The sequence below is a fragment of the Equus caballus genome, chromosome 18 (assembly GCF_041296265.1).
Source record: "Equus caballus isolate H_3958 breed thoroughbred chromosome 18, TB-T2T, whole genome shotgun sequence".
NCBI classification, from domain to species: domain Eukaryota; kingdom Metazoa; phylum Chordata; class Mammalia; order Perissodactyla; family Equidae; genus Equus; species Equus caballus.
The window spans coordinates 13560833-13583616 of NC_091701.1; the positions used below are offsets into that span (position 1 = coordinate 13560833).

A 22784-nucleotide genomic window follows, 5' to 3' on the forward strand; every position below is an offset into this window, starting at 1 on the left:
GAGGAGGACTGGAGAAGGTCTCTGGAGGGAGGCAGCTTTTGACCTGGACGTTAAAAGATGGGAGGATTTTCACCAACAGAGGTGGGGAGGGAGCGGGAGGGAGGCAAACCCAGCAGGAGCAAGAGGGCGAGCAAAGGCCTGGAGGCAAAAGAAGAAGAAAACAAATCAATCACAGCAGCAGAGGGTCATCCAGAAGGCCCAGCATGGACCCCATGATAGTTCCTTCGCTTCTGGTTCGTCAGCTTTTGCTTTTAAGGAAAACATAGTAGAACATTTCTATCCTCTTTAGTCAGTGGATCCTACTAGTTCTCTTTAGTACATTCATGTGACTCCCACGCTTAGCTTTTTGTGCTGTTATTAAAAAGCATTCCTTCCTTGATGTTATTGCCCTTGTGTTCTTACAGATGATTTCTAAGATCATTTTAGCAGGCTTTCTTCCTATTGGTTCATCAAGTCTCAAACAAGTGTTACCTCCTTTGAGAAGCTGGTCTGATCCCCACCTCTGCCCCACCCTGACTCAGCCGCTACTCTTCCTCTGGCTGACCCCTGAAGCCAGGCCTGCGACGGGGACAGGTTCCTGCTTCTCCACTAAATGGCAGCATCCCTGAGAATACGGGCCTCTCCCTGCTCTTCCTCCTGGAGTCTACACAGGGCCCGGTGTGGCTCAGTAAACCTGCATGAATGAATGAATGAATGAATGGGTGAAGACAGCTACAAAGAGAACCGAGAACCATCTCAGTGAAGATGGAGAGCAGCGAGGGTGTGTAAAGCTATCAGGGAAGGCGACTGATCCGAGAAGGTGAGGAGATGGGACCTGCTAAGCATGAAGCCAAGGAGAAGTAGAGAAACAGCAAAAGAGAGGGGAGGAAAGATAGAGTTTCAAAAAAACTGGAGAAAACATGTTTGTAGTCAGGACAGGGTTGAGAAGAAGAGTGTGTGTCCCAGCTCAAACATCACTGTCTCAGAAGGGTCTAATTCATTAGTTCTCAAATTTCAGCGGACGTCAGTCACCTGGAGAGCTTGTTAAAACACAGGTTGCTGGGACCGTCTCCAGAGTGAGGACTGAGCTGGGGGCCAAGAGTTTGCCTGTTTAACAAGCTCCCAGGTGATGTTGGTGCTGCTGGTCCCGGGAACCATGAGTCTAAAGGAGGTCTCCAGCCGTTCTCTGTCCACTTTCCATTTTCCTTATGTAACTCATCAATCTCCGTTGTATGCCAGCGTACATAAATTAACACATGTAATTTTCACAACAACCTTATGAGTTACTTTTATTACCTCCATTCTATTCATGAAGGAAGAGACAAGAGAAATTGAATTATGGACCAAAATCATGTACTTAGTTAAGCTCTAAAGTCTGTTTGACTACAAGACCAATTTGAAATGCTATAAAGAATTCCCATGGGGTCTGTCAGCTGTGGGATCTTGGACAAGCTCCTTACCTCTGTATGCCTCAGTGTCTTATAAAATGGGCATTTTAGAAGCACAAATCTCATAGGGTTATTGGGAGGATTAAAGGAGTGAATTCACAAGAGCCATTATAATTATGATCTGAAGTGTACATGATTCTTAGGGGTCTACCCTCACAACTAGAACATAAATCCCACGAAGACGAGAAGTTTGTCGTGTTGGTTGCTGGGACCCTAGAACCTAGAACAAAACTTGATGCTCACTAGACGCTCCATAAATATATCTTGTTGTGTTTTTTGGCAGACGACCTTTTCTCTTAAAATCAATAGTATTAATATTTTTGAGATTCAGTTTTTATTATATTTGCATTTGAACATCTAAATGCGTTGACTACCTCCATCGAGGTCAGCTTCTCAGCCTAAGCACTATAGACACTTTGGGCTAGATAATTCTTAGTTGGGGAGGAGCCGTGTTGTAGGATGTTTAGAAGCATCTTTGACCTCTGCTCACTAGATGCCAGTAGAAACTCCCCAGTTGTGACAACCAAAAATGTCTCCAGACATTGCCAAATGTCCCCTGGGGAATCACAATTGCTGCACTGAGTGCCACTGACAGATAATTCAGGTGTCTCTCTCCAGCTGGCATCTTCCCTCTCAAATGTCCCACTTGACCACAGGAAGCCTTAATTCTACCAGGCTCCCCTCTTGCAGTTTTCCAGAGAATGTTCCTCAATGTTGGCATGGATCCCCATGTGATAACCGATATTCTTTACAAGGACTTACACAGAGAAAACCGTGGGGTGCTGAATATGGCTGTTCGGAATCACCCTATTGCAAGGATTGACCACCGCCCTCCATCTGCGGGCCCTTGAGGATTTCTCACCTCCCTGGAGTTCCAGCCTCGTCCCTCCGTCCTCACATCCCAGCCCGTTTCTGGGGTGTCTGGCCGTCTGAATGTCTACTCGCATCAGAAACAAGCGTTCCTCCCACGGCTCACCTTGGCAAAACCGACACCCCAGAGACGGACGTTCCCTGAAATCAGAGTGAGTCAATCTGCAGGGACACCTAATGGGAAGCTTTACAAAGAAAGCATGAAATGAAGACACGCCACTTCATCCCTCCTGCTACCGTCCCAGCTCCATTTTGCTCCTAACACAGATGGTTAAACTCTTGAACAAGAATGGTTCTGCTTGCACACACACACACAAACACACCTCAAGAACAAATAAAATTTTTTAAGGACAGTGTAATCTAAATCCACATTTGGAGGAGTATTTTTCCCCAAAAAGGAATGCGATCTGCAGAGAAGCATTCCACACACCATGAAAATGCTCTGTTATGGGGCCATGCAGACCAGTTTCCCCACTGCGCTTCCTGAACCTCTGTTCCAGAAAGGATTGCTCCTTTCCCTTGGCATAACCAAATCACTCAAAGGAACTGCCTGCCAGCAAAGGTGAAATTCAGGCCTCCCCGACCAGAGAAACCAAAAAGGTGCCTGCAACTGTCAGACGGCCGTCTCCCCTCCTCACGCCCACTGCTTGTCTTGGTCAAGGTTTTCAAAAGCGTATGGGCTATTCTCAGCTAGGTACCCATTCCATCCATAGTTGGAAATACACCTCGAAAGATATCCTCTAGACATTAACACATGCCCCGGTGTCATCTGCCTTTATAAAACTATTTTTAACCACATTTCTTCAATTATGCTTTACATTGAAATTTAACACGAGTTTATTTCTCTCCTGTGCTATAAACTGCCATTATCGGTCCTCAGGCATCCAGAGATTGGGTTGTGTTGGGTTGAAGATGCGGTCTTTCTCACCTGGAACACAGGAGGCAACTGATCTGGGTCTGATGTTGGTCCCAGCCTCCCCACCGCTGTGGCTTTGCTATAAAATAAAAGTGGGCAGAAGTAATTTCTGCTTGTCTCCAACCCACTATCAAAGCACTGTTAATGATCGGATGCCGATGGAGAAGAGAGAACACGTTGAGGAGAACTCTAGCTGTAATTGGCATTGTTTTTCCACTGTGTGGGAGTTGAAGCTAATTTGTTTGCAGGAATGTGGGGAGAGATGGTGCCTTAGAGTAATTGTTCTTCCTTCTACTCTTGCAGTTTTAATTAGCAGATGGGCTCTTTCTTTCCCCCTAGCTGCTTTCTTTTACACGCTGGAAGGTAGGGTTTTGTTTTTTGGGTTTTTTTTTTCCCCATGCATTCAAAGCTCGACTGTTAAAAATCCATCTTTTCTCACTAAAGCAAAGTGCTCTAGCAAAGACTCTTGGTGTCTGGGTTTATGGGTGTGGATGTTGGTGAAAGCATTGGGCTAGAGATATTAATTTGGATGTCAGTCAGAGACTGGAGAATGATGGAGAGAGTGCAGACAGACAGGAGAAGGACAGAGCCCCGGGCCCTCCACCACAAGCAGTGGGGAAGATGAGGGGACCGAGTGAAGGACACTGGGAGGAGCAGCCAGTGGAGGAGGAGGAAAACCGGGAGAGTGAGGGCTCCTGGGAGCACGGAAGGCAGTGTCTCAAGGCGGAGGGAGCGGTCCACTCCGTCAAGCGCTGAGAAGTCCATGACCGCGGGGTTTAGCACAGTGCTTGTGGTCTGCACAGAGAGAAGCTCCAGAGCGACCGGCAGCAACTTCAGGGTAGCGAGGGAGGGGAACCGTGGGAGGGGGATTAGCTTTACACAGCCCATTCCATTTCCTTTATCAAATTAAAAATATCTCTGAAGCGAGTATGCTTAAAGTTGTATTTACTTCTATTTAATCTGGGTATTGGATTCATGAGTGTTTATTACATTATTTTCTTTATTTTTCTATATGTTTAAAATGTTGCCTAATTACAAAGAAGAAAAACCATTTATACATAAATATTTAAAATGTATATGCATAAAATATTTTTAGAATGATGCCCAAGAAACTGGTAAATAGTTGTCACTGGCATGTTGGCATGCGTTATGACTTTTGTGGGCCCTAGGCCAATTTGCCTCTTTTAAAAAATATTAAAAATTTTGTTTTATAATTGTCTTGGTATAAACACAAATATTCAGGCTGGATTCCTTATTATATGTTCATTATTGTTATATTTATTTTTTCCTCTGATTGTAAAAGAAATTAAAATTAAAACATTTCCGGGAGCCCCTGAAAGTCTTGTGGTCGTGTGTGCGGTGGCCTGTGGACAGGAGGACAGAGGACAGAGAGAGGAGTGCTGACTCTCCTGGCCCCTCCCTGCCAGGCCTGGATCCAGAGGGAGGCTGCGTTCCTACGTGGCCACGGCTCCTGCCAGGTGGCCCCTCAGGCTCCTGCTGGGCTGGTCCTGGTCCCCCACCCTTGCCGGCCCCCTAGCCCTGCCCATACCTGCAGTCCCGCCAGAGCCTCTCTGTAGATAGCCCTCGGGAGGGCCCTCTGTGCTGGCTGGCCCCTGGCTGACCCGCCTCCACACCCTGGATAACGTCCTGCTGGACTTGGGATGGGCTGAGGTTCCTCCCTTGTCCCCAGCCCAGCCCCACCCACCATGGCCTAACTTAGGGTTTAAAACTTCCACTTCTGCTGGAGGCATCAAAAGGCAGCTGTTTAAGAGGCAAGTACTACCTGGACCTGTTACCAATTGGTGCAGCGGAAAGTCAGACACATCTGAATTTGAATCCTGAGTAACTTCGGGCAAGTCACTTAACCTCTCTGAGTCTCAGTTCTCTCCTTTGTAAATGAGGGCACTTGTACCACCTTCTTGGATTGTTGTGAGGAGTAAATGGATCAGCAGCGAGCCCGGCACACGGCAGACACCAGGAGCAGGTCTCTGGGGAGTTTAGCATCTGACTGACCCCACATGACCCGCCACAGGGGGAGGGCAGACACCGTTGTCCCCATTTACAGAGAAGATGAGTCCAGAGCAGCAGCAAGGGCCCCAGCAGGACTGGAACTCAGGGGTCCCAGCGCCCAGGCCGGGCCTCCACCACCTACCTCCTTTATTTCTTTGTCTTCAGTATTTGTGTTTGTCCTACTCCATCCCTCAAGGGTTTGCTGTCACCTATAATAATTTAAAAAATAATTCTTAAAACTTTGGTGCATCCAAGGACACTATCAAGAAAGTGAAAAGGCAACCTACAGAATGGGAGAAAATGTTTGCAATTCATTTATCTGCTAAGCTTCTAGTATTCAGCATATTTAAAGAACTCTTTAAATTCAATGGTGAAAAGAGAAATAACTCAAGTAAAAATCAGCAAAGCATTTGACTAGACATTCCTACAAAGAAGATACACAAATGGCCAATAAATACACGGCAAAACACGCAACATCACTCGTCATTAGGGAAATGCAAGTCAAACCTCAAAGAGAGAACACATCACGGCCACCAGGCTGACTTTAATCAAAAAGATGGCCAATAACAAGTGTTGGCGAGGATGTGGGGAAATCAGGACCTTTGTACATTGTCAGTGGGAATATAAAACGGTTCAGCCACTCTGGAAAAGAGTTTGGTGGTTCCTCAAAAGTTGAACATGCAGTGACCAGGGCCAACCCCGTGGCGTGGTGGTGAAGTTCGGTGCACTCTGCTTCAGTGGCCTGGGTTCACGGTTTCGATCCTGGGCATGGACCTATACCACTCATCCCAAGGTCTGGAAGCAGTGCTCGGGCCAAAATGACTCCAAAAGCTTCTTGATGGGAGGGGGCTTCTGGCTGTGGTCGGGCAGCAAGCTCCTTGTGGTGCCCCAGGGCCCACTGTGTGCTTGCTCAGAGTGCCCAGAGAAGAAAGTGCAGAGGCTGGGCCCAGAGGTGTTCACAAACCAAATACTGATGAGCCAGCTAGGCAGACAGAGAATCATAGCTGACGGGCTGTTTTCATGGGTGAAGGGTGAGAGTCGGGGCAGAGGCCCACGTCTGCTGGGGAACTAGTTAAGGGCAGAGAATATTTAACTGAGACTTGAAGGCTGTACCAGTGAGATAGGAGTTTGGCTGAAGTAACAGGAAACTCTACCAAGAGTGGCTTAGACCACAAAGGCATCTAATGTTAAATGTTTAAAGACCACGTGAGAGATGGGAAGTCCAGAGGTGGTCTGGCAGCCCAACAATGTCATCAGTGACTCAGAAGCCACCCCCTCTCTACTCCACCATTAAGAGAATGTCAGTGTCACTCCCTCATGATTGTAGTGTGGCTGTCTCCACTCCAGCCACCACATCTGCACAGTCAGTGCTCAAGCCAGAAGCAGGGGCGCATCTTCCTCCCTGCCCATCTCTTTCTTTTCAGGAAGGGAAATCTCTCACAGAAGCCCCCACAGATTTCCTCTAACATCTCATTGGCCAGAACGAGTCCTTGCCCCGACCAATCACCAGAGGTGGGAGTTGGGTGGCAGTTGCTTGGACCAACTGTCATTCCTCCAAACTGAGCATCCACTGGAAGACGGCAGGGTGGGGTGGGCAGAGGCTTCTGTGTGAGCAACCAACTCGATCCTGCTGTAAAGGAGAAATGGATGAAGGAGCTGAGGTTTCAGACAAGGGAACAGAAGAGCAGGAGGAGCAGGTGCAGAGGTGGGAGACGAGCCGGCGGCGGGATGACTGTGGTTCGTGACTGCCTGAGCACAGCGCGGGGGGGACAGGGGAGCAGGGCCTCGTATGACGTTTGATGCCCAGAGGGAGGCGTGCCCTGGGCAATAGGGAGCTACCGAGAGACCCTGAGCAGAGAGCGAGAACAGGCACAGCCGGGAACCCACAGGAGTGCAGAGGTCCCTGTGCTTCAGGAACTGAGCAGGGCCATTCTGTGACAGGTAATAATGTTGCTGATGACGCCAGAGGCCTCTGTTCAAACAGATGATGATAACTGACACGAGAGAGTAAACACAACCTTAGTGAATGAATTTGCTAGTGGCAGAGATCTGTTTCTGGACATTAGGATGCACACACACAGCCCGGTCCTTTAGGAAGCTAGGTCGTCACATCTGTGATGCCCACACCTCACCTCTCGCATCGGCCCTGGGCCTTTGCACACCCCTCACATCCCCAAAAACACACAGTGTAGGTGTTGTAATTTACACAGGACGCATCCATCTCTGAGGATGAGGGTGACTGCGTCCGTGCTTACAGAGGAGAAAACTGAGGCTGGAAGTGGCTCAGGGGCTTGCTGGTGAATGGCGGGGGTGGGATTTGAACCCAGAGCCTGTCTTTCCCAATCCACTGTGCTGCTTTATGACTTCAGAGCCAGGATGTTTGCTAAACCTGAGGGGGCTCAGAACCGCTGCCCAACCCAGCACTCCCCCAGGGGGCAGAGAGCGGGTGGAGGGCTCTTCCCCATGAAGCGCTCACCCACGGGACCCCACAGACATGTCATTCATCACCATCCAGGGCCTCCGGGGCCGAGCAGGAGGAACGCCCTGCACCCGCGGCAACCACTGTCCATGGGGTGACACGTGGGCGGGTGTGCTGCAGGTTAGGCCTCACAGTCTGGTCCATGATCCAGAGGACAGCACCCCGGCTAAGGCCAGCTATGTCCACACAATCACATCCTGGAATTGAGGGGTGCCTGGGGCTTCAGTTGGCCAATTCTGGCCTTAAAAGGCAAACTGCTATCATCCAGGAGGCTGATTTCTTTAATTAAATTACACATTTACGACCCAAAAGCCAAGCCCCTTTCCCTGTTCCCTTCGAGCTCTCAGCCTCTCAGCTTTTATTGCTGTCCAGGGCCAAGTTCTTAGCTTCAAATTGAGTCCCATTGTGCACATAAATACTGGCCCTTCCACATGTCAACTTCAGTACAAGAGGCCCTCCCATCACCCCCTCCCCGGGATGCTGCCTCCGCCCTGGGTACATGGCTCTTTACTGCGACTCTGGAGCTGAGGATTCAGAAGGAGGAGGTTGGGAGGGGTCTGCCCCCTGGCATGGCAGGGAGCGGTGAGGGCTCACCTCTAAAGCCTCAGCCGGCAGGAGCCACGGCCAAGGCCAGGCAGTTCAGAATAAGGCAGTTACGTGTGTCATCCCTGCCACCTCTGGGACGGCAGGCCCTCAAGCACGGCTGTCAGCGTGAGAACGGAGGGTGCCGTGGGCCCAGACCCGCCATCCAGAGTGCAGGGGTGAGAGGTGAGGGCTCTGGAGTGCGAAGCTGGCTCCACCATGCTCAGTTACTAAGGCAAGATGGGCCTCAGCTTTCTCATCTGTAAAATGGGCATCTTGGAGTCTCTCCCTCCTGGCATGGGGATTAAATGAAGTGCAGGGAGAGCCCGGGAGCGGGCTGGGCTGAGTCCTGCCCTGGGGCACGCTGTCGCTGCTGTTCTCAGGACTGTCTTCTGGGGCAGGCTGGCTTTTTCTGTAAAGGGTGAGAGTAAATACATTAGTCTTTGAGGGACCTGTGGTCTCTGTCACGACTGCTCAAATCTGCTGTCGTAGCACAAAAGCAGCACCAACAGTGGGCAGTCCAGGCTCTCAATCCTGCTTTCTGGGAGGGGGTCCAGGCCCTCGGACTCCCAGTCTCACACACTAGTGTTTCCAGTAGTGGGCAGGGCTGCCTGGTGATAAAACTGTAGTTGCCTGTGATGGCTGACCCCTGGTCCAGGAGACTGGCTAAGGGGAGGGGGGTGGGGGGGCGTGACTCCCCTGAAGTCATGGGGCAGAGGTCATGTGCTCTGGAATCCACATCTCCCAGCCCCAAGTTGGTGGTCAGTTTGTAAATCCTGCCCCTGGGGGGCCCTGCAGCTGAAACACGAGTTGGGGGAGGGCTCTGTTCCTTGCTGTGAACTGAGTTGTGTGGAACCGGGAATTCTGCCAAGTCTCAGAAGCTCAGTGCAGACTTCCTGGGAGCTGCGACCTGCCCCTCCTCACTGTCACTGACGAGGGAAAGGCTTGGGCGGGGGACCGGAGGACCTGTGGGATTGCACCTGCCCTCGTCAAGGAGCAGGTCTCTGTGACCTGGGCACAGGTGATGGAAGGAGAAGGTCCCGGGAGGGCTGGCTTTTGCCCTTTGAGGGAGGGTCTCCTGTGTGCCAAACACAGAACCTTCTGAGTCAGGTCTGGAAAGCTGGGCACAGAGAGATTAGGGAAAGCTTCCAGGTCACACAGGCGGTAGGGGCAGAGCTGGGTTCTGACACAGACCTGATGCCCGGGCCCACACCCTTTCCACTTTCCCAGGAGCCATCGAGATCCTACATGTTAGTGTCCCTCAGAGGGGCGCTGAGTATCAGCAATGGGAGCCTTCCCTGTCTTAATAAGCTGAGTCGCCGTCAGAGGGAACACAGAGACATTGTCTGCGTGCCACCCGGCCGGCTGTTCCACATCGTCCGTCCGCACCATCCGCAGTGCTGGGGGCTGCTCCCAGCCGGCCTGAGCACACGTGCCCGAAGCTTAGTCCTGGCTCCATCCTGCGCTAGGTCGCTGAGTCCTCCTAGTTCAGTCCTCCCATCCATGGGGCTGGAATCAGTAGCTACTCCACGAGGATCCAGGAGGATTAAACGGGCTAAGAGGTACGAAATCCTTGCGGCCGCGGGGCACACAGGGCACTGGGGGTCTATTGCACCAGTCTTGTTATTTCTCTCCCCTTTGATGAATGAGGAGGAGACCCCGGGGGCAGGGCTTGTCCCCATTCCCACCGCTGCCCAACAGTGGGTGGTGCCCAGGCTGGACTCCATCCCTTGCCCCTTGTGAGTGTCCCCACTCCCACGCCTCAGCTGCCTGGAAACTCGGCGAGGCTGCCCCACTTCCTGAGGCCCCTGTACTTCTCCCCTCCTCACCTGGCATCTCCCCAGGGGTGACTCCAGCGCCCTCCAGCCCCAGGCCCCACGCCCTGCCATGCTGGATGTGAGTGAAGCGATGGACACGCACTGCACCTCCTGCACAGTCTGAGGGCACTCAGCCTCCCAGTTCTGTCCGAGGCCCCGGGAGCCCAAGGGCACAGGGTCTGAGTCTTCAGTCATGCAGGAATTCATCCGACAGTTCTCAGCACCTGTTTTGCCAGGTGGTTACTGGGAATGGAGAGATGAGGCAATCACAGGCCAGCTGGGCAGAAAGGGGACCCGTGGATGTTCATGGTGCAGCATGAGGACAGGGTGACCAAGGGCTGACCTCGTAACCATTCTCAGCCTCGGTTTTCTCATCTTTAAAACAGGGACAGCAAAACCTACCTCACATGGCTGTTGTTGAGGAGAGCGGCAGCCTGGTCCTCTGCCAGACACTGTCCTAAGCACTTTAAAAACACAAACTCCCTTGATCTACATGAAAATTCTACGACATAGGTACCACCGTTATCACCCCTTTTTGCAGATGAGGAAACTGGGGCACAGACAGGCGAGGTAACTACCTCAGATCACGGAGCCCGGGCAGTCCAGCTCCGGCATCCAGCTCTTGGTCGGTGCCCGCATGGGGTGTCCGGGGCCTCCCGTCACCCTTTACTGGGACCCACGGCCACAGCCTGACGTCAGTGCGACTATTCATGGGGGCGGGGTGGGGGCACCACCATCCCGTTTCTCCAGGCACTCCTTTCCTATGAGACCGGCAGCTCAAGGGGCTGTGTTGTATTCGCCGCTGGTTACCCAGGCCCAAGTCCAGCCCGCCCCATTGCCAAGCCTGAGTGGATGTTTGTAGAATGAATACCCAATGTCTGTGTTTAGCGTGCATTGTGCCCACCATGTCCTTATCTGCACTGCACACCTGGCTGCATGACTGTCACCTCTAGCAGGCCTTGTGTCAAGGACAGCCAAGGGGACTGGAGCTGCTCAGCGGGGGCAGGGAGCCCTGTGGATGCCCCAAGTGTCTCCTGGGCTGTTCAGGGCCAATTCACAGGGCGGCTGAGCTAGCTTCCTGGAATGGCAGTGAGCTCCCTGCCGCTGGGGATGTGCAAGTAGGTGTTTGGGGGTGTTTCCTGAGGATGACTCAGTATCCAATGGGGCATGGGGTCAGACAGCTTTCAAAGTCCATTTGAGGCCTGTGTCTCTGCAGGCAGCACAGAGCAGTAGTTAAGGACATGGGCCGTGGGGCCTGGGATATAGCAAGGTTTCCTGCTCTGTGACCTTGAGCAAGCCCCTCCCCTCTCTGTGCCTCAGTGTTGTCTTCTGTAACAGAGAGCTAATAATGGGCTCCCGGGAGTGCTAAGAGCTGCTCTCCTCACCATCTCCATCATCTCAGAGGAAGGGAGGAAGGAGCCTGGTCCAGGGGCAGGGTGACATCGGGGAGCCCCAGTCACATCTGCTCCACTCCCCACACCATGAACATCTTGCATCTGAGCCGTTGTGTGTGCTGTTCCTCCAAGCACACCCACACCCTGTCCCCGACCCCACCCAATCAAATCGTGGTGATGTTTGAGGCCACCCCAGATCCCATTGGATGTCTCCTCCCTTCTCGCTGAAGCCGTCCACATCCCTGCCTCCTCCTCTGGTGCTATCTGGTCTCTTGTGGACAGAAGCCCAGGCTTTCTCCTCCTCATAGTTGCCTGAGCTCCCAGCCTAGGACCAAGTACACAGCAGGCGCTCAATACACGTTTAAGGCTGCAGGGTCCCATTCACTGTGCTCCAACATGAGGGCATACTGCTCTCTTTCCCACGGGTGCCCTGAAAAATGGCAGTGCACAGAGCGAGCCTAGTTGGGCTCACAGAGGAGTGGAGGGATGTACCATGTGTGTGTGTGTGGCGGGGGGGGCCTGGGCAGCACCACCTGCCACAGGGGCTGCAAGAAAGGGCGGCTCCCCTAAGAGCCCAGCCCTCCATATGGCAGCCAGCCACCCAGCAGCCTGCAGGCTCCCATTCTCTCCTCGGGGGGCTGAGCTGCCCCTGAACATCCACGAGGAGGCACTAGGTGGGGGGTCCGAGGGGAGTGGAGGCTGCAGGGCCAAGAGCATCCAGAGTCCGGGCCGCCTCAGGCAGCCGCTCCTGAGCCCACCCCGGGCCAGGCCTCTGAAACCAGCAGCCTAACCCGGGGCCCCGGGGAAATCTAGATTTTAAAAGTTAATGCTAACATTTAAAAACTGGAAGATTACAGGCAAAATTCCAGGGGTCTAGCTTATTTTATGTTTGAAATGAGAGGATCTGGCCACCTGTGATAGTCCCTCCAGGCAACGCTCTTCTGGAGCTGAGCTGGAGCCGCTCTCTGCACAGAGCTTGTGCCCCCGGCTCGCCAAAGTCCCCACCACTCCCTAAGTGTCCCCCTGCCCAGGTCCTCCGCAGCCTCTGCCAGCCTGACCCCTGGAGGCATCTGAGTTTGCTGTCCTCCCGTTAGCCCCGTGGAGCTTCAGTTCTTCACCCGGGACGTGACCCCACCAGTGTCCAGCCTGGGTTAGATGCACGGGGAATGCAGCCTCAGAGCAGGGGTTCATTGCGTGCCCCAAAGGCAGCTGAGAAGGGGTGTGGGTGGGCGAGGCCCGGGACCAGGGGCTCAGGGAAGTGTCCCCAAGGAATGCTGTGTCTTCTGACTCCAAAGCTGCGCCCTGACCTCCTGCCCGTCTCCCACTCCCTCGTGCATCACTGTAGCCAGGCGTTCCACAAACCCTGGGCATGTTGGGGCAATGACCCCAAGGTCATCACAAAGGGCACCAGCAACAGGCGCCCGTCCAACGCTCCATCTCCAGCAGCTCAGCACAGCGCTACTGTGAGGAGGCCACTGCCAGACCCACTTATAGTGAGAAACTGAGCCTCCAAAGGGACGAGGGACCCGTCCAAGGTCACGCAGACTTAGAAAGCTGGTCTGCTGGTCTCTCACACAAGCAGACAGGCCAGCCTCAGGCGATGACAACCAGGTGACCTAAGCACAGAGCGGGCTGTGTGTGTCATTGTGGGGGTGGGGGTAGTGGATGGGCAGGCTGGGGAACAGATTCCAGAAGGGCAGAGTCTCACAGGGTGAGGGCACTGCTGTCTGGAGAGCAGAGGAAAGGCGCTCCTGCTGGAGGACCAGCTCGTGCTAAGGCCTGGAGGTGCTGCAGGATGAGAAACACGGCTTGTACGTGACAGAGGGGGACCCCGGAAGCCACCACCCTCATGTGTGGAGGCCCCTGGACTCCCACTCCTCCCAGCTTGAGCCCCACCCTGGCAGCTCTGTCTCCATCTAAGTCTCTGTCTCCCCTCCTCCTGCTGCCCCGAGGCCCAGCCCCTGAGCCAGCTCCTCCTCAGCATCCTGTGCTTTCCACATTGTCCTGTCTTGGCTCAGACACCACAGATGCATTCCCTCCCTTGAAGTGATAATTAAATTACTGAGGGATATCCTCATGACATGTCCTCAAAGTTTAAAAAGAATTAACACTGGAAAAAAAATTCAGACTGCTAATGCCCTGAATGAGCACAGGGTGAGAGAAGGCCGCTCAGGTTCCTGGGAATGAGGAGCCCTGGTCCAGGAGGGAGAGAGGGAGGGGGTGAACTTGGCCCCCATGCGGCCTGTGGGTAATCCTCTCATGTCTTTGGGGTTTTACCTGTGGTCATGTGTCCGAGCCCATTTCTGCATCTGGCCCAGAACCCCCCAAGGGCTCACAGGTTGGAGAGCTCATCAGAGTGTGATCACAGCACTGAGGGCCCAGGTGAGGCCCGAGGGGCTGCAGGAGGGGGTGGGCATCAAGAATGGCTTCACAGAGGAGGTGAGATCTGAGCTGGGTCTCCAAGGACGAGCCATCATCTAGCCAGGGCCTGGCACCAGGCAGGAACCAAACACATGATGAGCGAATGAGTGAGTGAACGAATGAACAGGCACCCACCTAACAGACAGAAGGAGGGGCAGCCAGCCCAAGCCGAGGCTGAGACACAGGGCTCCTGGGGAATGTGGGGAGGGGCTGCCGTGGGCGCCTGCCTCGCCCCCTTTATGGCCGTCCTGCTGCCACAATAGCTGTGCTCTGCCCGCTCGGGAGCCCTGGTCTGACCTCTGCTCTGGGAGGCTGCTTGCCATTCCCAGCTATACCTGCCTGTGTCACCTCCGTGTCCCCATGTGTACGTATACCAGCCCCGGGGATTTGTGAAGAGGGGGAGGTTGGTGTGTAGCCCAAGGCTGAAGATGGAAGGGAGAGAGTCACAGGGTTCCTGAGGTGGTGGATCGCAGGGGTTGGGGGGCATCAGTCAGGCAGGGTGGGGAGGAGCACTGCCTGGGGGTGGAGGAGTCCACTTGTGGGGATCCGTCACCCTGAGGGGCTTCACAGAGAGGAGGCAGATGTGGGGAGAGGGTTGAACTCTGATTGGGACATGCTGACTTCGAGAGGCTCAGGGACACCCAGACAGAGCAGTCCAGGAGAAGCTGGACGTGGGGGTGAAGGTGCAACAGAGGGTCAGGGTCAGAGCTTGAGACCCAGAGGAGATGGGGCAGAGGGGCAGTGGAGGGGCTGGAGGACCTCGAGGATGTTCATCCAGGGGGGTCGTCAACCGGGAGACTGCTGTGTTGATTTCACAGCCTCCTGGTACCTGACACAGCTGGGCCCAAGGAGGCCATTCAATGAACACGTGTGACTTCGCCCAAATTTGCCTGGTTCTACTTTAAATAATAGAATGGAATAGAATTTGTTGAACTCAGGTTAATTAGCTAGAAAGGTGTAAGCAAGGATTACAAACAAAAGTGCAATTTGGATTCGAGACAAAACTAAGAATCCACACTAGTAACTAAGACTCTCCAACATGCAGCCCACTGTGGCCTCAGGGCCTTTGCACTTGCTGGTCTTGCAGCCTGCAACACTCTACCCTCTGCATTGCTTACTCCCTAAAAATCTTCAGGAATTTGCTCAAACGTCCTTCCTGACTTTTTCTCCATGGTATACATCCCCGCCTGACACTGTGTATATTTTACTTCTTTTTTCTCTGTCTCCCCAACTAGGCTGTCAGCAGATGAGACTGGAGACCTCTGCATGCTTCTTCTGCTGCTGTGCCCGGTGTCCAGAGCTGGCCCAGCAGCAGTAGGGCCTCACTGACGTGCGCTGGGCGAGTGAAAACTACAGACCACACAGGAGCATGTTTCTGGGAGTGCTAAGTGCTGTCTGCTCATTCACTGTTCATGAAGCCCCGCTCTGTGCCCAGCCCTGACTCCGGTTGGAGGCACGAACGGACGGCAGTGAAGGAGATGAGAAAACAAACTCTGCTGCTCCCATGGAGCCAACATCACAAAGAGGGACAAACAGTGAGCAGAACACAGCAGGTTAGAAGGCAGCAGGGTCACCGAGGAAAAGCAGGGCCAGGGGACCAGGAGGGGGATGGGGGCAGTGGTGGGAGGAGATGAGAGGGGGGAGGCCCAGATGGTGCAGGGCTTGGGGGCTCCTGTGAGGACCTTCCTCTGGGTGGGGAGAGTCACGGTGGGGTGCTGAGCAAGGGGCCGGGCCCTGAACGCTGTGAGGGGAATGGGGTGGGTGACGGCAGGGAGACTGGGGTGGGGTCGCTGTCACTGTAGACGGAGCAGGCAGGGAAGGCTCCTCAGGTGACATCTGAGCTGAGCCTTGTCTGGACCATGTTTCTAGCTTCTGTAACCTGATGCTTTAACATCTGTCCTGCGTGCACATGCGGACATGCCTTGTTCTGAATCCCATCAATTCGGCCTCCTGCCTCCCTCGTCATGCTGACCCGCCACCCCAGGGAGAACCCTCCTCCTTGGGCCCATTTTTCAAATACAAACCAACCAATCCAGTGTCCATCCACACCCCAACTACCTCCTCTGTTGGACACGTGTAGTCGAGGCCGCTACCCCCTGCCCTTGTCCCCCAGGGTGGGTATCAGACAACTGGGACAGCCTCGTGCCCCAAAGCCTGTGAAGTTATTTAGACCAGCCAGTCCTGAGCCTGCTCACCCTGCCTCGCTGTTCCTTCCTCCAGAAACTACTGGAAAGGCTCCTTCTGCCTGCAGTGTCCCCCACTCCCTCTGCCTCCTGACCACCCTGGGGCTTTCCTGTGGGGCCCTGCGTGCCTTGGCGTCCCCACTTGGGGAACCGTGAGCAACAAACTATCTTGTTAATGGTGTTGTCTCTTGAGCTGTTGGCCTTCCTGAACCTCCAGATTTCCATTAATATATTCTATTTTAAACTGGCCCTACAAGATATTTTGCAGACACTTAGCGTAAACAAATGAAGAACAAATATCTGTTACAAGTGTACTATTTTACTTGAAATTAGGATTTATTTTCTTGGGGTTCAGGCAACAATAGCAGCCTCTCAGGAACTTTAAGAAGCTCCCAGCGGCCTGCCACCAGCCGTGGGTGGGGCCAGAGGGAGAGGTTGGGGTGCTCCCCTCATGCTGCCCAGCATGGAGGAGGTTGCCACAGCAGGTGACCTCTGGGTTGCTGGTGCTGTGGGTGGAGGGGAAGGCCCCAGGGCCACGCAGGGGGGTTGGGCTGGGGGTGGCGGTCCTGGACTCCAAGCCAGGTAGCAGACTCGCAGGCTCGGTGGCCTTCAGCTCTGACTCCGGGTTCCCCTCAGGCAGCTGATGCTGGTTTTTGGCCCTGCAGAGCCAGGCAAGTAAGCCGAGTTTGGTGCGATGGCGTCTTCCTGCGCATGCAGACGCCTTCAGCTGCACCGAGTAGGTGAGGGAGGAGCTGCGGCTGCTGGGGTCCATGGGGGGCACACAAGGTCTTACCACGATGGCGTGGCCCTCCATCTGCGGTTTCTTGCTGCTGAGTATCAAGTATGTGGCCGTGATGGCATCGTATCTCCTGTGTTGTAAAGAATCTTCTGTCTCGCTGAAACCCATGCTCACCATTACTTTCGTGATCCAGGGGTCCTTGGTGTCAAAGGGCAGCTCCTTGTAGGGCCGCAGTTTCTCTTGCCCCATATTCACCCAGCAGGCCTTCAGGATTTTCTTCAGAGTTATTCTCTTTCATGGGTCGAAGGAGAGCATTTTGCAGAGGTTCCTGCACTCCCAGGACAGGAACATCGGCAGCGGGAACCTCCCACTCAGCACCCGCCGGCGCACCGTCGCCAGGTCACACCCCCAGAACGGCGGGGCCCCGGTGAGCAGGAAGAACAGCACCACGCCCAGGCTCCACACGTCCGCCGGGGGCCCGGCGTAGGCTCGGCCCTGCAAGGTCTCCGGGGCCGCGTACCAGGGGCTCCCGCACTGGGTGCTCAGCTCCTGGCCCAGGAACACGGCGCTGCTGCCGAAGCCCGACAGCTTCACGTTGCCCTCGCCATCCAGAAGGACGTGCTCCAGCCGCAGGTCCCGGTGCACCACGCCCTTCCGGTGGCAGTACTCCAGGGCCGAGGCGAGCTGCCGAAACTTCCCTCTGGCCTCGTCCTCCGCCATGGGGCCGCTCTTCCGGATGTGGTCCAGCAGGTCTCCTCCGCTCACGAGCTCGCTGACGATGAACGACGTGTCCTCTGTGGCCACGACCTCCAGCAGCTTGAGCACGTTCGGGTGGCGCACGGTCTTCAGGCTCTGGACCTCGCAGTGCAGCGCCTTTGCTCTGGAGGCGCTCTTCCCACTCCCCTCCACCATCTTAACCGCCACCTCGGTCCCGGTGGGCAGGTGCCGGGCCAGCTTCACCTTGCAGTAGCTGCTCTGCCCGATGGTCTTTAGCAGCTTTAACAGGCTACATGGGTCTTACTGTTGCCAGAGGTGGCTGCCAGGCCCAGAGACATGGTGACCTGAAACTACTCTGACACTAACACTGCTACCTACTTACTAATTAGGCTAACAAACAGAAGTAACTAACACTAATGATTCTAACAAGGCCACCTATGCTTACTAACTATAGTAACAAATAATACAAACTATAGTAAATATGTTAACTATGCTAACTACAACCCAATACCAACTATCCCAACTGCACTAACAATACTAACTAAAAAATTTAAAGAACATAGGAGAAAGAGCAAAAACAAAGAAAAAATAAAAAATTAAAATGAGAAAAGAACCAAGAAAAATTGAGAAAAAGGGAAAAAAGAAAAATGAGAAAAAGACAAAAAATTAAAAAATGAGGAGAACTGAGAAATATAAAAAAGAAAATAATAAATAAAAATGAAAAAAGTAAAAATAAAGAGAAAAAAGAAAAGTAAAAGGAAAGATTAGAAAAGTCAAAACGAACAAAACAAATGAGAAGAGAGAACCAAGAAAAATTGAAAAAATAAATAAAAATGAAAAAAGAAAAATGAAAAAAGACAAAAAGAATAAAAAAATGAAAAGGAGAACCAAGGAAAATATTAAAAAATAAATAAATATGAAAAACAGAAAAAAAACAAAGAAAAAGGGAAAAGTAAAAATGAGAGAAAAGAAATGAGAAAATGAGAAAGGAGAACAAAGAAAAATCAAAAAGAAAATAAGCGGCTCCTTATGAAGTCAGAGCAAGAAAGGCACCAGGCATGGCTGGGGATAGACACCAGTGGTTGGCTCACTTTTTGGTCTCAAGACCCCTTAACTCTTAAGAAAAAGGACCCCAAAGAGCTTTTTATTTGTGTGAGATATTAGAGAGTGGTGTTTACTTTATTAGAAATTAAAATCTGTAGGATCCTTCAGTGGCCTTTCCACTTCTAATTAAAAAATCTGTAATCATTTTTGGCTTTTAAAGACCTTATAATGTCTACACTTCAAATATTCAATTCCTTTTCCATAAATTCTGTTTAATCTGAAAAAGATCCTACAACTTAACTGATAGTATAATACTATAGGAAAACGTTCTGTTGCATAAGACATACGAAGGGACATCATTAACGTTCATAAAGCTGAGAGGAAGAGAGCTTTCATGATATTTTCCCAGTAAGATCAGGAGCTGCTTTCTCACCAGAAACCTTGGAGGCCAGAGGGCATGGGCTGATGTACTCAAAGTACTGAAGGAAAAAGGAATCCCACTAAGAATCCTACATCTGGCAGAAGTGTCCTTCAAAAATGAGGGAGGAATTAAGACATTCCCATAGAACCAACGGCTGAGAGAGTGCTGTACACCAGACCTGCCTCCAGCAAGGGGAGTCCTTCAGGCTGAAAGGAAAGGACCCTGGACGGGAACTCGATGCCTTAAGAAGAAATAACATCTCTGGTCAAAGTAAGTATGTGGATAATTACAAAAGCTGGTACTATTGTAACTTGGTTTGTAGCTCCACTTTTCGTTTTCTACATTAAGAGACTAAAGGATTAAACCCCCAATTATTAGCATTTGTTTTTGGACTCACAGTGCCTAAAGATGTAATTTTGTGACATTAATAACTGAAATGGGGTGGAGTCTGAGCTGAATAGGAGCTGAGTTTCGTATGTTACTGAAGTGAAGCTGGTATCAATTGACATTCGAGTGTTCTAACTTTAGGATGTTAAGTGTAATCCCATGATAACCACAAAGAAAAAAGCTATGGAACATACACGAAGGAAAATGAGAAGGGAGGGAATTAGATTGCCTTTTCAGTCATTGTACAGATGAGCTGCACAGCCCTGTCAGCACAGAAAGCCCAGGGGACGGCTTCTCCACTGAACCATCTCTGCTGATCACAGGAGGCCACCCTGTGGCCCTTTCCCATGTCTGCAGCGTCAGTGACAGTCTTCCTCAGGTTGTCTTTTGAGCTAATTGACAGTGCAGTGCAGGGTAGTTTCTCCAGGATGCCATAAAGCGGTTGTCAGCTGTCTTGAAGGCTCTGGCTGTCCATAGCTCTCGCCACAGCTACACAACGCCTGCCAGGGCCACAGGCCACCTCCTGTCTCACCACAGGTGCGAAATTGCAAGTAACACCAATGACGATGACGATGAGTGCCACTCCTTACATGCCAAGCCCTGGGCTGGGCCCTGGTGCACGTTACTAATGATTTCCACAGCAACCTAGCAGGTCCAGCGTGGTCTTCACTGCAGAAAAGGGGGACTGAGGCTCCTGGAGGCTGTGTAACTACCACTGTCACATAACCAGCTGACGCCGAGGCCCATTGTGAACCCAGGTTTGCCGACTCAACCCACTCCACCCACTGCCTGCTACGCCATGCTCCTGTCACCGCCTCAGCAGCCAGCGGCAGACCAGCGTCCGTCCATCATGTTAGAAGTCAGGACAGAGGTTACTTGAGGGCAGTGATGGAAGGGGCCGTGGGGGCTTGTGAGTGCTGATGATGTTGGGCTCCTGATCCAAGGACTGGCTAGCCAGGTGCGATATTATGATTTACGAGAAATAAATATTTGGTCATTCAGATGACCAAAATATATTTCTTATATCTATTTGGTCTTCCTCTGTGGTTCCTGGCTGACAGCTCCCAAAGCCCTTTGAATTTCCAGAGAGAGAAGAGCAATGGAAGCATCTTTGGTTGTGCTGTTGGGTCTCTGGTCCTCCACTCCTGAAATTGCTTCAGAACCATAAAGGTGGAACAGGTGTCTTCTTATTCATAACAAGCCCGTTTCTGCCACAACTGGGTCTATGTTCATCATGTGACTTTTTCTTTTTTGAGGAAGATTAGCCCTGAGCTAACATCTGCTGCCAATCCTCCTCTTTTTGCTGAGGAAGACTGGCCCTGAGCTAACATCCATGACCATCTTCCTCTACTTTGTATGTGGGATGCCTGCCACAGCGTGGCTCGACAAGTGGTGCCATGTCCACACCCGGGATCCGACCCAGTGAGCCCCGGGCCGCTGAAGCGGAACTTGCACAGTCAGCTGCTGTGCCGCCAGGCCGGCCCCTCCTGCTTAGTTCTGATTTCACTTCTCGTAGTTCCTCCTCAGGACCCTGTTCTGGAAGGGAGCTTTGATTGGTGTTTCAGGAGTTCATGGGTCAATGAGCAATCCCAAAAGGAAATTAAGAAAACAGTCCATTTAAAATAAGATCAAAAATTACAGTACTTGGAAATAAGTTTAACAAAAGAAACACAGAACTTATATACTCTGAAAACTACAAAATATTATTGAAAGAAATTAACCAAGATTTAAAAACATGGGAAGAGATCCTATGACCGTGGATCAGAAGACTTCATAATGTTACGATGACAACACTCCCCAAATTGATCTTCAGAGTCAACACAATTCCTGTCACAATCCCAGCTGATTATTTGTAGAAATTGACAGGCTGCTCCTAAATTCATATGGAAACATAAGACTCAGAATAGCCAAAACAATTTTGAAAAAGAAGAACAAAGTTAAAGGACTCATACTTCCCAATTTCAAAACAATACAAAGAAATAGTAATAAAAATGGTGTGCTGCTGACATAAGGATAGACATATAGATCAAAGGAATAGAATTGAGAGTCCAGAAGTAAACCCATATATCAATGGTGAGTTGACTTTTCACAGTGGTGCCAAGGCCATTCAATGAGGGAAAGGACAGTCTTTTAGACAAATGGTGCTGGGACAATTGGCTAACACATGTAGAGAATGCTAATGGACCCCCACCCCATGTCATATACAAAATTATCTCAAAATCGACCAAAGACCTAAGTAAGAGCTGCAACTATAAAACTCTTAGAACAAAGCATAAAGGTAAATTTCTGTGACCTCGGATTTCATAATGGATTCATAGATACGACACCAAAGGCACAAGCAACAAAAGAAAAAAATAGATAAATTGGACTTCATGACAACTAAAACTTTTGTGCTTAGAGGACATTATCAAGAAAATGAAAAAACAACCCACAGAATTCAGGAAAATATATCTGATAAGAGACTTGTATCTAGAATATAACAAGAACACTTACAACTCAACAATAAAAAAGAGAAACAACACAATTAGAAATGGGCAAAGTGTCTGAACAGACATTTCTCCAAAGAAGATATATAAATGGACAATAAGACATGAAAAGATACTCAACATCATTAGTCATCAGAGAAATGAAAATCAAAACCATGAGATATCACTTAACACCTACTAGGATGGCTAAAATCAAAAAGTCAGATAATAATAAGCATTATCGGGGATTCAGAAAAATCCAGAAAGTATTCTGGCATTGCTACCACTATCTTCCTAGAATTCCTGTAGGAGAGCTTTGTAAAATACCCTTTTTTTATATGAATTTCAAATATTGTCTCCCGTTTACATTTGTCTTTTGTTATCTGAGCTTCTTGGATGGGTGTCTTGGAGACGAGGAGGTGGGGGAATTTGGAGGGTGACCTGTGTTTTGTGTGAGCTGGCGGCAGCACTTCCTCATCCCCCAGGGAATGCCTCCATCTCCTACTGGAACAGTCTCAAGGCTCTATAGAATGATGGGACTCTCTCAGGCTGATATTGATATTTTCTCCCGGGCTTCTTCAACAGTGCGATTCAGTTCACTTATTGCTCAGAAAACATTGCTATGGTAACCTATTCTGGCGTGTAAAGCAGTTACTTAGAGTTGAGGAAAGAGAAGGTGGACTAGAAAGCTGAACGCTCCAGCCATTCAGTCGCCATTTATTACCCAAAGGCCCTTGAGGGAATGAAGGGAAACAAGCACACGGAGGCTCATTGCCGCTCTCTGTCCATTACAGCTGAGGAAGGGGTTGATCCAGCTGCTGATCAGAGGACAGTTCTCTAAGGCAGGGGAAGGTGGTGGATTGAATTCCTTGTCACATTGGGGTTTGCAGAATAGGCTGTAATGAGCTTTGC

At 51.3% G+C, this 22784-nt stretch overlaps 1 protein-coding gene across 8 annotated transcripts in view; it reads left to right on the plus strand.

Annotated features, from left to right (window-relative positions):
- The first annotated feature begins 6731 nt into the window (after positions 1–6731).
- The window catches only part of LOC102148719 (coiled-coil domain-containing protein 93), a 55438-nt gene continuing 39385 nt past the window's right edge, over positions 6732–22784 (plus strand). For 3 of the 8 annotated variants that reach the window (XR_011428169.1, XM_070240720.1, XM_070240715.1), the window contains exons 1-3: positions 6769–6928; positions 9515–9846; positions 15152–15469. Coding sequence is in view for 7 of the 8 variants with exons in the window: in XM_070240720.1 (XP_070096821.1) it covers positions 15329–15469 (141 nt within the window). In the remaining variant the exon portion in view is untranslated. Of the gene's footprint in view, positions 7165–9514; positions 9847–15151; positions 16404–22784 lie in introns of those variants that run through there. The other 5 variants (XM_070240721.1, XM_070240719.1, XM_070240717.1 and 2 more) reach the window with 4 other exon arrangements.